General features: G+C 51.6%; 1 protein-coding gene across 2 annotated transcripts in view; it reads right to left on the bottom strand.

The window, feature by feature from the left end:
- The window catches only part of ARHGDIA (Rho GDP dissociation inhibitor alpha), a 39,470-nt gene that overhangs the window by 20,688 nt on the left and 5,644 nt on the right, over positions 1 to 13,138 (bottom strand). The window contains exon 2 of one of the 2 annotated variants that reach the window (XM_089657508.1): positions 1,634 to 1,850. In XM_089657508.1, the coding sequence (XP_089513634.1) occupies positions 1,634 to 1,832 (199 nt within the window). In that variant the 5' untranslated portion in view covers positions 1,833 to 1,850. The remainder of the gene's footprint in view (positions 1 to 1,633; positions 1,851 to 13,138) is intronic. The other variant, XM_089657509.1, reaches the window with a different exon arrangement.

Raw genomic sequence — 13,138 nt, 5'->3', positions numbered from 1 at the left:
GCCCGCTCTCCCCCCGCCATGGTGGAAACGAGGAGAGGCCCGCTCTCCCCCGCCATGGTGGAAACGAGGAGAGGACCCTCTCTCCTGCCACATGGGACACGAGGAGAGGCCCGCTCTCCCCTGCCACGGGGGACACAAGGAGAGGCCCGCTCTCCCCTGCCACATGGGACACGAGGAGAGGCCCGCTCTCCCCTGCCACGGGGGACACAAGGAGAGGCCCGCTCTCCCCTGCCACGGGGGACACAAGGAGAGGCCCGCTCTCCCCTGCCACGGGGGACACAAGGAGAGGCCCGCTCTCCCCTGCCATGGGGGACACAAGGAGAGGCCCGCTCTCCCCTGCCATGGGGGACACAAGGAGAGGCCCGCTCTCCCCTGCCATGGGGGACACAAGGAGAGGCCCGCTCTCCCCTGCCATGGGGGACACAAGGAGAGGCCCGCTCTCCCCTGCCATGGGGGACACAAGGAGAGGCCCGCTCTCCCCTGCCATGGGGGACACAAGGAGAGGCCCGCTCTCCCCTGCCATGGGGGACACAAGGAGAGGCCCGCTCTCCCCTGCCATGGGGGACACAAGGAGAGGCCCGCTCTCCCCCGCCATGGGGGACACAAGGAGAGGCCCGCTCTCCCCCGCCATGGGGGACACAAGGAGAGGCCCGCTCTCCACCGCCATGGGGGACACAAGGAGAGGCCCGCTCTCCACCGCCTTGGGGGACACAAGGAGAGGCCCGCTCTCCACCGCCTTGGGGGATCACTGTAGAGAAACCACTGCACTGCCCTCACGCAGCTCAGTGGCCTGCAGTATACCTCTGAGCATAGGGCTACAAAATAAACTGTAAGTCACTTGTTATTTACTGTTCCAAAACACATTGATTTTCTTTGTATAATTTTCTGCTAAAATACAACTGGACTTTAATAAATGAATAAAAATAAAAAAGTAGTATAAAAAAATCAGTTTAAGGAAAAACTGCAATAATAACTGCAAATATGTGCCCACTAACAAAAATCATATTGTCATATTAAAAAGTCTCTTTTTAAAGATGCAGGAGATAAAAAAAAAAATACAAAAGGTTCACTACAAGTTTAAAGCTGTAAAACTTGATATTTTGATTGCACACTATTGCTATTAAGCTATTGCGGTTATGTTTAAATTGACATAATAAAGCTGTGTTATAATTGCAGTTTTTTATATTTTGGACTCTTTAGTCTAAAGAAAAATGTAAATTTCATAAGCTTTAAGGAGGCGTGGTTGGGGGCGGACCTGGGCAAGGTTGGGTGGGGCAACTGGTGGAGAGTAAGGTTTGTGCCTGGCTAGTAGGTCTAGACTCGAAATTTTAAGCCCTGCTCTATTGTGCCCATTGACATCAGTGCAACATGGTGCAGTGCAATTTTTCAAAAGGTACACATTTCTTTTGCTGCAGCATTGTGCGTTTATGGCAACAGTCTAACGGTAGTGCGTGAAAAACACACAAAAAACATGTACATGCATTTTTGGCAGTGATTTGTGCTTAACCAGTCTCCTCCTACAAAAAATGCATGAAGCATGAAAATGCAGTAAAAGTGCACGATCATGTAACAGCACTAGTGTGAACCTACGCCAAGTGTCACCGGCAGGTACGTATGCTGTGCTTGTCTGTACCTGACTCACCCACTGTGGAGGGAAGGGAGCCCAGAAGAGCCTCTTTGTACTTCCTCAGACTCTCGTCATCCTGGTCCATGGCCTGAATCTCATTGATGGACTTCGGAGCTGGAGCCTTGTAGTTGACCGAGTGTTCATCCTCTTCGTTTTCCGCTGCGATCTGTGCAAGCTGCTCCGAGGTGGGTTCATGTTCAGCCATGGTTCAAGAGTGGGCACCCTAATGCAGGAAAATAAATAAAATCATTTTCAGTGGTTGTCCTGTTATCACCAAACGGAAGTCTTCTTTTCATTTTTCATTCACAATATTGTTACAAGCAGCAACAGTTTTAAAAGGCCAATTCACAGCAGTGCGCTGGTCTGCGTTTTAGTGCAGCTGTAAAACGCAGATCAATGGAAGGACAAAAAATTTTGAATGCGTCCTATTCACACCAGAACGCTGCGCATAAATATCAACTAGGGATGCACCGAAATTTCGGTGGCTGAAACATTTTGGCCGAACACCCCTTTCGGCCGAAATGAAAAAAAAATGCACTGATACAGGTGCCGAAAAAACCCTGCCCCCCTCGCCGCCCGGTAGTTCAGCCTTACCTGAGAAACCATAGATCCCGGCGCTGGGCACAGAGATGAGGCTGTAAAAACAATCATTTCTCCTCCCAGGGAACACACACAGGCAGTGAATGCGGGGGGGGGGGGGGGGGGGCGTTTATAAACAGCCACCCGCTTTGGAACTGCTCCTGTCCGGCCGTTTATGTACATGGGCCAGACATGAAGTGGTTAAGCTGGCCATACATGGAGCGATTTTCTGAACTTGTGGTTGCAGCAAAGAAAATCGCTCAATTTCCCCATCAACACCGGGTCCGGGGAGACCAGACGGAGTGAACGCCGGGTCCGGGGAGACCAGACGGAGTGAACGCCGGGTCCGGGGAGACCAGACGGAGGGAACGCCGGGTCCGGGGAGACCAGACGGAGGGAACGCCGGGTCCGGGGAGACCAGACGGAGGGAACGCCGGGTCCGGGGAGACCAGACGGAGGGAACGCCGGGTCCGGGGAGACCAGACGGAGGGAACGCCGGGTCCGGGGAGACCAGACGGAGTGAACGCCGGGTCCGGGGAGTTTTTGCTTGATTGCAGTATTTCAGGAAACGAAGTACATTGAGGCCACTAGATGACAATCACAGGAAAATAACATATTAATCAAAACAGCCAAAATTTGTGAGCACTAGGCAAATGCTTTTGACATTCGTGCAACAAACATTTTATACAAAGACCCCCAAGTGATTAGCTGTGTCCTTATATGTGACTACTTCACCTACAAAAAGCACTTTCTTTCACAATTTCAGGCTAACTGTGCAAAGTAATACATAGGACATCTGTAGATGAGCGTTCAATGTCTGATGGTATATATATGCCATAGCTGACAATGTTCATATTTCACAGAGCACAATATTGCAAAGCAGGAATGATTCCAGATGATATCTGGTGCACACACAAGTGCTTCTCCCCGACAGAACTTGGTTACTGTTCAGCTCCTTCCTAATTTTGCATAATGAAGATTACAAGCGGTGCCTGGCAGCATGTCCTGTCCATGTCCGCATAGCTAGTCAAATCTCTATTAATACAAAAAGAGGAACTGATATGGGAGTTGGCTACTAAAAGTGAACTCCAGGCAGACAACAAAACCCCATTTAACCCCCTCCCGTCCAGCCCATGTATATAAACGTCCGGACGGTGGCAGTGCAGGGTTGGGTGGCCGTTTATAAATGGCCTCCCTGCACCCAGCTTGTGCGTGCTCCCTGGGAACACTGACTGGCATTGATAGGTGGCACTGATAGGTAACACTGAAAGGCAGCTCAGATGGGCACTGATATGTGGCATTGATGTGGCACTGGCAGGTGGCATTGCTGAGCACTGACAGCAGGCACTGATGGACACTGACAGGTGGCACTGCTGTGGCTACACTGATCATCAGTGCCCATGTCCCCTGCGAGGAATGCAGAGTACCGGCTCTCCTCTCCTCTGTCAGCGTGCCAGGTCGTGAGGAGAGAAATGCCAATAACCGGCATTTCCCTGTTTACATGTCATCAGCTGTGATTGGACACAGCTGATTGCATCACTGAGCCGACATGTTCGGCTCTTTCCATTGATCGGTGATCTGCTGTGTCCGAGGGACACAGTGCACCACCGATCGCCGCACTGCGCTGAGGCTGGAAGAGAAGCCAATCATATGATGCGATAACCAAAAACACCTTGACAGAGTGAGAGAGCAAAGTGATTACCAGAAATAAAAAAAAGTCCCCGACCCTTTACCAAAAACACATTGCACAACAAATGTGTTAGCAGATCTCTGGGGGTGCCATTAACACAGGGCTCAACAAATCCCAGGCGCCGGGTTACCGTGGTGATTAGATATTGCATCCTGGCGACTAGGTTCACACACTGCCTCCCACTGACTTCAATGCCAAAAAACGCCTCCCACCGACTTCAATGCCAAAAAACGCCTCCCACCGACTTCAATGCCAAAAAACGCCTCCCACCGACTTCAATGCCAAAAAACGCCTCCCACCGACTTCAATGCCAAAAAACGCCTCCCACCGACTTCAATGCCAAACAACGCCTCCCACCGACTTCAATGCCAAACAACGCCTCCCACCGACTTCAATGCCAAACAACGCCTCCCACCGACTTCAATGCCAAACAACGCCTCCCACCGACTTCAATGCCAAACAACGCCTCCCACCGACTTCAATGCCAAACAACGCCTCCCACCGACTTCAATGCCAAACAACGCCTCCCACCGACTTCAATGCCAAACAACGCCTCCCACCGACTTCAATGCCAAACAACGCCTCCCACCGACTTCAATGCCAAACAACGCCTCCCACCGACTTCAATGCCAAACAACGCCTCCCACCGACTTCAATGCCAAACAACGCCTCCCACCGACTTCAATGCCAAACAACGCCTCCCACCGACTTCAATGCCAAACAACGCCTCCCACCGACTTCAATGCCAAACAACGCCTCCCACCGACTTCAATGCCAAACAACGCCTCCCACCGACTTCAATGCCAAACAACGCCTCCCACCGACTTCAATGCCAAACAACGCCTCCCACCGACTTCAATGCCAAACAACGCCTCCCACCGACTTCAATGCCAAACAACGCCTCCCACCGACTTCAATGCCAAACAACGCCTCCCACCGACTTCAATGCCAAACAACGCCTCCCACCGACTTCAATGCCAAACAACGCCTCCCACCGACTTCAATGCCAAACAACGCCTCCCACCGACTTCAATGCCAAACAACGCCTCCCACCGACTTCAATGCCAAACAACGCCTCCCACCGACTTCAATGCCAAACAACGCCTCCCACCGACTTCAATGCCAAACAACGCCTCCCACCGACTTCAATGCCAAACAACGCCTCCCACCGACTTCAATGCCAAACAACGCCTCCCACCGACTTCAATGCCAAACAACGCCTCCCACCGACTTCAATGCCAAACAACGCCTCCCACCGACTTCAATGCCAAACAACGCCTCCCACCGACTTCAATGCCAAACAACGCCTCCCACCGACTTCAATGCCAAACAACGCCTCCCACCGACTTCAATGCCAAACAACGCCTCCCACCGACTTCAATGCCAAACAACGCCTCCCACCGACTTCAATGCCAAACAACGCCTCCCACCGACTTCAATGCCAAACAACGCCTCCCACCGACTTCAATGCCAAACAACGCCTCCCACCGACTTCAATGCCAAACAACGCCTCCCACCGACTTCAATGCCAAACAACGCCTCCCACCGACTTCAATGCCAAACAACGCCTCCCACCGACTTCAATGCCAAACAACGCCTCCCACCGACTTCAATGCCAAACAACGCCTCCCACCGACTTCAATGCCAAACAACGCCTCCCACCGACTTCAATGCCAAACAACGCCTCCCACCGACTTCAATGCCAAACAACGCCTCCCACCGACTTCAATGCCAAACAACGCCTCCCACCGACTTCAATGCCAAACAACGCCTCCCACCGACTTCAATGCCAAACAACGCCTCCCACCGACTTCAATGCCAAACAACGCCTCCCACCGACTTCAATGCCAAACAACGCCTCCCACCGACTTCAATGCCAAACAACGCCTCCCACCGACTTCAATGCCAAACAACGCCTCCCACCGACTTCAATGCCAAACAACGCCTCCCACCGACTTCAATGCCAAACAACGCCTCCCACCGACTTCAATGCCAAACAACGCCTCCCACCGACTTCAATGCCAAACAACGCCTCCCACCGACTTCAATGCCAAACAACGCCTCCCACCGACTTCAATGCCAAACAACGCCTCCCACCGACTTCAATGCCAAACAACGCCTCCCACCGACTTCAATGCCAAACAACGCCTCCCACCGACTTCAATGCCAAACAACGCCTCCCACCGACTTCAATGCCAAACAACGCCTCCCACCGACTTCAATGCCAAACAACGCCTCCCACCGACTTCAATGCCAAACAACGCCTCCCACCGACTTCAATGCCAAACAACGCCTCCCACCGACTTCAATGCCAAACAACGCCTCCCACCGACTTCAATGCCAAACAACGCCTCCCACCGACTTCAATGCCAAACAACGCCTCCCACCGACTTCAATGCCAAACAACGCCTCCCACCGACTTCAATGCCAAACAACGCCTCCCACCGACTTCAATGCCAAAAAACGCCTCCCACCGACTTCAATGCCAAAAAACGCCTCCCACCGACTTCAATGCAAAACAACGTCTCCCACCGTCTTCAATGCAAAACAACGCCTCCCACTGACTTCAATGCCAAACAACGCCTCCCACCGACTTCAATGCCAAACAACGCCTCCCACTGACTTCAATGCAAAACAACGCCTCCCACTGACTTCAATGCAAAACAACGCCTCCCACTGACTTCAATGCAAAACAACGCCTCCCACCGACTTCAATGCAAAACAACGCCTCCCACCGACTTCAATGCAAAACAACGTCTCCCACTGTCTTCAATGCAAAACAACGCCTCCCACTGACTTCAATGCAAAACAACGCCTCCCACTGACTTCAATGCAAAACAACGCCTCCAATGCAGGTTCAGGTGCCATTATTTTCAATGGCACCTAAAACATGGTTCAGGTTTGCTGTGATTATCACACGACAAGCTGCATTGTGTGAAGCTTGTCACCTAAAAGTTACCTTGCCCTGAGCATGGACAACCCACACTACACTAAAAAAATCTGGCGCTTAACTTTTTTAGCTGGCTCCTAGATTCTAAGCAAATTTGTCAAGCCCTGTAAGAACAATGAATGGTATAGCAGCTCATCTGCTAAAGGCCAGCACCTTTCTGCTTGTCCTGGGAAAGGCACAATTTTGTATGCATGCATTCCCGACATGCAGCAGTGTGAACCTAGCCTCAGACCCTGTTCACACAAGCACTGAGGCCTTTTTTTTCCCCCTTTCATTCCTAGGCAGTAGGTGCTGACTGTAGGCAGTATCTTAACCGCTTCCTGACCGCCCTATAGCAGAACTACTGCTACATGGCGGCAGGGCTGCGCAAAATCACGTATATATACACGATTCTGTATTTCCGGGTAGGGAGCGCACGAGCGCCACCCTGCCTGCACCACCAGCTGTCAATCACCAGGTCCAGACCGGAAATTCCCTGCTGGCACCCGGTGATCGAGCGGGGAGAGGTCTGTATGCAAACAATACAATGCTCTATAGCCAACCAGGCATGTTCTGCAATGCAGGTGCTGTACCATGCAACTATCACAAGCCATGCGCAAATCAGTTACGTCACTTTCCAGAATCTAACAACGTATCGTCAGTCTACATCATATGTCACCAGATAATATAATCCTGCAGCAGCAGCACAGTACCAATCTGCCGTCACCAACGCAGCATGTGCAGTCTCTCCAGTCATTAGCAAGAAGCAGCATGACAAAGTTTCCATAGCAATGACACTGCTTCCAATAGGCTGGATTATTCGAAATAGAAATTCAGTGGCCCCTGACATTGTTAAATGAATTCACATAAAAGATAAAAAGTAAAAACCAAAATAGCAATTTAGACCAATAGTTAGATGTCACCGATGCGATGCTGACACGGCAAGGGGAAGGAGAAAGAGAAAAAAAAAGGACATTCTGATGGTATAATCTTCAATGTTGGCTCAGCTTTGTATATAAACATTTCCTGTGTAATGTCCTGATGTAATGAGCATGTCCCCACCTAATTAATGACACCTTGGCAGTGAGAAGGCAAACTGATAAGTCAGCCTAGACTTCCTCCTCTGTTTGTCATGTGACGTGTGATATCAGCAACCTACTCCGCAGCCAGGTATTCCAGTGTCTGAAGGCTTCAGGAGTATGAACCAATCACTCTCTACCCCGTGTCAGATTAATCCAATATGGGATCCAGGAGAGACTGGGAAGCTTTGGCCTTGGAGACAAACACAACCAACTAGTCCTTCCATGGTAGCATATTGACTGTGCCAGGTATTCCAGTGTCTGGTTCATACTCCTTCTGAAGCCTTCAGACACTTGAATACCTGGCACAGTCAGTACCCTACCATGGAAGGACTAGTTGGTTGTGTTTGTCTCCAAGGCAATGCTTCCCAGTCTCTCCTCGATCCCATGTTGGATTATTCTGACACGGGGCAGAGAGTGATTGGTTCATACTCCTTCTGAAGCCTTCAATCACTCTCTGCCCCGTGTCAGAATAATCCAACATGGGATCCAGGAGAGACTGGGAAGCGTTGGCCTTGGAGACAAACACAACCAACTAGTCCTTCCATGGTAGGGTACTGACTGTGCCAGGTATTCAAGTGTCTGAAGGCTTCAGAAGGAGTATGAACCAATCACCCTCTACCCGGTGTCAGAATAATCCAACATGGGATCGAGGAGAGACTGGGAAGCGTTGGCCTTGGAGACAAACACAACCAACTAGTCCTTCCATGGTAGGATATTGACTGTGCCAGGTATTCCAGTGTCTGAAGGCTTCAGAAGGAGTATGAACCAATCACTCTCTACCCCGTGTCAGAATAATCCAACATGGGATCCAGGAGAAACTGGGAAGCTTTGGCCTTGGAGACAAACACAACCAACTAGTCCTTCCATGGTAGGGTACTGACTGTGCAAAGTGTGCCATGGTGGTGGCCATGATGAAAGTGGAACGTTCCTAATGGACCTTCTTATATTTATATTGGCCTACAAAGTCAGTGCTGGAAAACTTCCCTGTGTCAGACGCTGCAATTGCAGGTCTCCATGTGGAGCAGGTACCATATCTATATAATGCCCAGCATGAGTCACTATCTGTAGGTCTTGCTCTTAATATATGAATAGTACAGTAATCTCCAGTCAGAACCACCACACCAGCATATCTGATTAGTGCTGGCCCAGGGGACAAAGATCTCCAGAATACACTCCACACAGGGAACGCATACTATTGGGGTCAATTGACTGAAATTGGAGAGTGCAAAATCTGGTGCAGCAGTGCATGGTAGCCAATCAGATCTAACTTCAGGTTGTTCAATAAAGCCCCTTCCACACAGGGAGAGCTCCGCTAGGGGTCCAATTGCTCAGTTCAGGATCTGTCCACTGATCACTCAGATGGCTGGTTCGTGTCCGCTCCACTTATGCAGAGCGGACACAGACACAACCCGTTCTACTCTATGGGTGGTCTCATGTAAATAAACATTTACATGGTCCTGTCTATTTACACCCCACTGCCATCTGATCTGCTAAACAAGGGTTGTCCAAACTGCGGCCTGAAGGCCAGATGTGGCACTTTGTTTGCTTTTATCCAGCCCTTGGGGAACTTTTCTTTCCACTGGTATGAAGCACTATTCGTCCCACCGACCCCAGAAACGGGGCGCCGTTCCTCCCACCGACCCCAGAAACGGGGCGCCGTTCCTCCCACCGACCCCAGAAACGGGGCGCCGTTCCTCCCACCGACCCCAGAAACGGGGCGCCGTTCCTCCCACCGACCCCAGAAACGGGGCGCCGTTCCTCCCACCGACCCCAGAAACGGGGAACTTATTATCCCACTGACACCAACAATAGGTCACTGTTCCTCCCACTGGCCACCAAGCCTAGGGTATAGTTTACTGCCACTGATGCCAGGGCACTTTTCTACTCCCACTGGCCACAATCCAGCCCCCCTAAAGTTTGAAGGGCAGTAAACTGGCCCTTTGTTTCAAACGTTTGGAGACCCCTGCGCTAGACAGAAGGGGAACGGATACCCATCCGTCTGCTTTTAGCAGAACGGATGTCGGATGCTGTCACTCTGCTTTCTCCTCCTATCAGTATACGTCTCATCGGCTCATGAACTGATTGGATCCCTGTGCTGATTCTTCCTCACACTCCAGCTCTGCTACACCAAGAGACTGATGCTAGGTGAAGTTCAAGTACTTCCACAGCTTATATTTATGAAGTATCAATGATTACAAAGTTGCTTTAGTTTGTGTCTAGTAAATGTATCTACCTAGAGAAGCACTTTAACTGTGCTATGAGCCAGCATCTCCGAATAGGGCTGAACGCACGCATGCGCACACACACGCACACGCACGACTGCTGGAATTTAGCTTTTTCAAGCCGTTTGTATTACGTTGTGCACATACTGCACAGAGCAGATCCAGGGGCAGGACTGTTCACAGCATATAAATCATTAGATCTGTCATAAATCTCTAGTGACTGAATGTACCTGTATACCGTGACATCATTAGGGAGATAGCAAGGATAGAGCACACAGCATCTGAGAAGCATCCAATGGTCAGAACACTACGCCCAGACACATGCACCCTTCATGCAGCTCAACGAGTCTTGTGTACATACCAACATTTCAGTTCTGGACACAGTTAAAAGAGAAGATTTTTTTTATTTGGCCATACTTCTCTTCTGGGTCACAGAAGGGTACGTAGTTTCGCTCTCCTGTCACCCAGAAACACCGCAGAACTGCTACAGCCTCGAGAAGGATCCTGACCATATTGTCAGGATCCTCCCAGCTGTCTGACCAACAGCTGCCTCCAGCTCTCAGCCGAAGGCAGCTGCTTTCGCCCCCTCTCCAGTGAGAACCGGAGGGGCAGAGCAGAGACTGACAGTCATTGCTCTCTGCTCCAGAAAGACTGAAAAGTGAACAATCAGCGGTCATGTGATCACTCAGTTCTCTGTCTTAGAGCTAGTGGGGGGACAGCTGCAGCATGCCAAATACCCAAAACATCTCCTTTACCCTTCCCAGATTCCTCTGGTTGGATTATTATTATACAGAATTTATATAGCGCCAACAGTTTGCTCAGCGCTTTACAATATAACGGGAGACAATACAGTTCAATACAAGAGGGATAGGAAGGCCCTGCTCCTTGGAGCTTACAATCTAACGCCACAATCTCCAACTCAGCCAATCAGAGTAAGCTTTGTATTTGTTCAAATACCTGAACCATTGCTGGAACACAGCACTGTATACCGTAGGTAACACAGACTACATACAGTGCCTTTGTAAGTGGAAATAGTTTGTATGGGCCAGCTTGGTCCAAACAAACTATTCAAAAGAGAAGATCCAGTTCATCCTTGGATAACAATGTACAGAAAATAATAACCGCAATCCATTTTGGCCATGGAAGGACTCTCCCTGGTCCTATGCCATGCTGGAAAACAACAGGAAAAAGCTGAAGGATGGAGAGGATGGGTGGGCAATTCATAGTCTTCCTGTCCCGCTGTCAGTAGGCAGCTCTAGTGTGACGCTGATCATTGTAATGGGACAGAAAAAAAAAAGTCTTAGCATTCAACACGTGCCGGACATCTCCTATTATCAATCACACGGACCCAACCAGACCAGAGATGACCCTCACTGGGCAAATACAGCATTCACCTGGTACATGGCCGGCAAGGTTTATTCCACTCCACATTGAATGAAGCTGTCCAGCAAAGGGGACCTGTCACTGAATTACAAATCTGCATGAATAATGTGCTTTATAGGTAGGTTTACCTTAACGCAGGGCACGACAAATTTGTTTTGAATCTAGAAGACCCCTTAAAAAATTAGGAGGCAGATGGTGGGGCAGCGGGACAGGTGGAGGGCGGTGTGACAGGAGGGGGGGCAGCGTCACAGGGGGGACAAGGGGGGCAGCGTCACAGGGGGGACAAGGGGGGCAGCGTCACAGGGGGGACGGGGGGGGGGCAGCGTCACAGGGGGGACAAGGGGGGCAGGGTCACAGGAGGGACAAGGGGGGCAGGGTCACAGGAGGGACAAGGGGGGCAGGGTCACAGGAGGGACAAGGGGGGCAGGGTCACAGGAGGGACAAGGGGGGCAGGGTCACAGGAGGGACAAGGGGGGCAGGGTCACAGGAGGGACAAGGGGGGCAGGGTCACAGGAGGGACAAGGGGGGCAGGGTCACAGGAGGGACAAGGGGGGCAGGGTCACAGGAGGGACAAGGGGGGCAGTGCCACAGGAGGGACAAGGGGGGCAGTGCCACAGGAGGGACAAGGGGGGCAGTGCCACAGGAGGGACAAGGGGGGCAGTGCCACAGGAGGGACAAGGGGGGCAGTGCCACAGGAGGGACAAGGGGGGCAGTGCCACAGGAGGGACAAGGGGGGCAGTGCCACAGGAGGGACAAGGGGGGCAGTGCCACAGGAGGGACAAGGGGGGCAGTGCCACAGGAGGGACAAGGGGGGCAGTGGGACAAAAGGGAGAAGTGTCACAGGAGGGAGACATGTCAAGGGAGGGGGGGCAGCGGGACAGGAGGGGGACATGTCAAGGGAGGGGGCAGTGACACACACACCTTGGGAAGTAACAGCCCTCCCAGATTTCACCTGTCCAGCAGCGGCTCCTCCAATTGGTGTCAGTGGAGAGTATCTACTGCCAGGAGGGGTAGCAGAGTCTGTGTCTGCCTGGTTGTTTTAGTCGGTGGGGAAGTCAGTGCCATGTTGAAGGTGGGGCTGTCCGCTGCCCCCGGCATGGCGTTCCCCGGATACATGGCAAGAGCATGCGCGTGGGGTGGGGCCGGTACCGGGGGCTGTGGAAGCGACCGGGCCGCCCGACTGCTTCCACCTGCCAGGCAGAAGTCTGCCTGTCAATCTTACACACAATCCTGGTGGCTGCAGCCACTGGATTGTGTATAAACCCCAACCGTGTCCCCCCCCCCCCCGTCAGGACGTACAGACCGGACAGCGAAAGGGTTAAAAGGGTGAATTTCGGTAACTGGAGGCCTTCATACAAATTCGAATCAATGGCGTAATCCTAAAGACATATGCTGAAAAGGGTGCATTCTAATGTGTGGAAGCCCTTGCCACCCCTCTGAACAGTGACCCCAAAAAGGCCGCAGGTGGTACAGCTTCATACACTTACAGCAGACCTTTACCCTAAAGGACATATACTGTCTTCCTCCTTCCCCCTCCCTCTCTTACAATTCAATTTTTTTTAACAGCCTAGGCGAAAAATTCCCCCACCCCCGGCACAGATGTGCCACAGTGCTCGGGTCCTGATA

Source organism: Staurois parvus, unplaced genomic scaffold (assembly GCF_062004578.1).
Source record: "Staurois parvus isolate SC_StPar_1 unplaced genomic scaffold, SC_StPar_1.0 ptg001008l, whole genome shotgun sequence".
NCBI classification, from domain to species: domain Eukaryota; kingdom Metazoa; phylum Chordata; class Amphibia; order Anura; family Ranidae; genus Staurois; species Staurois parvus.
This window is presented reverse-complemented; position numbering and strand designations above follow the sequence as displayed.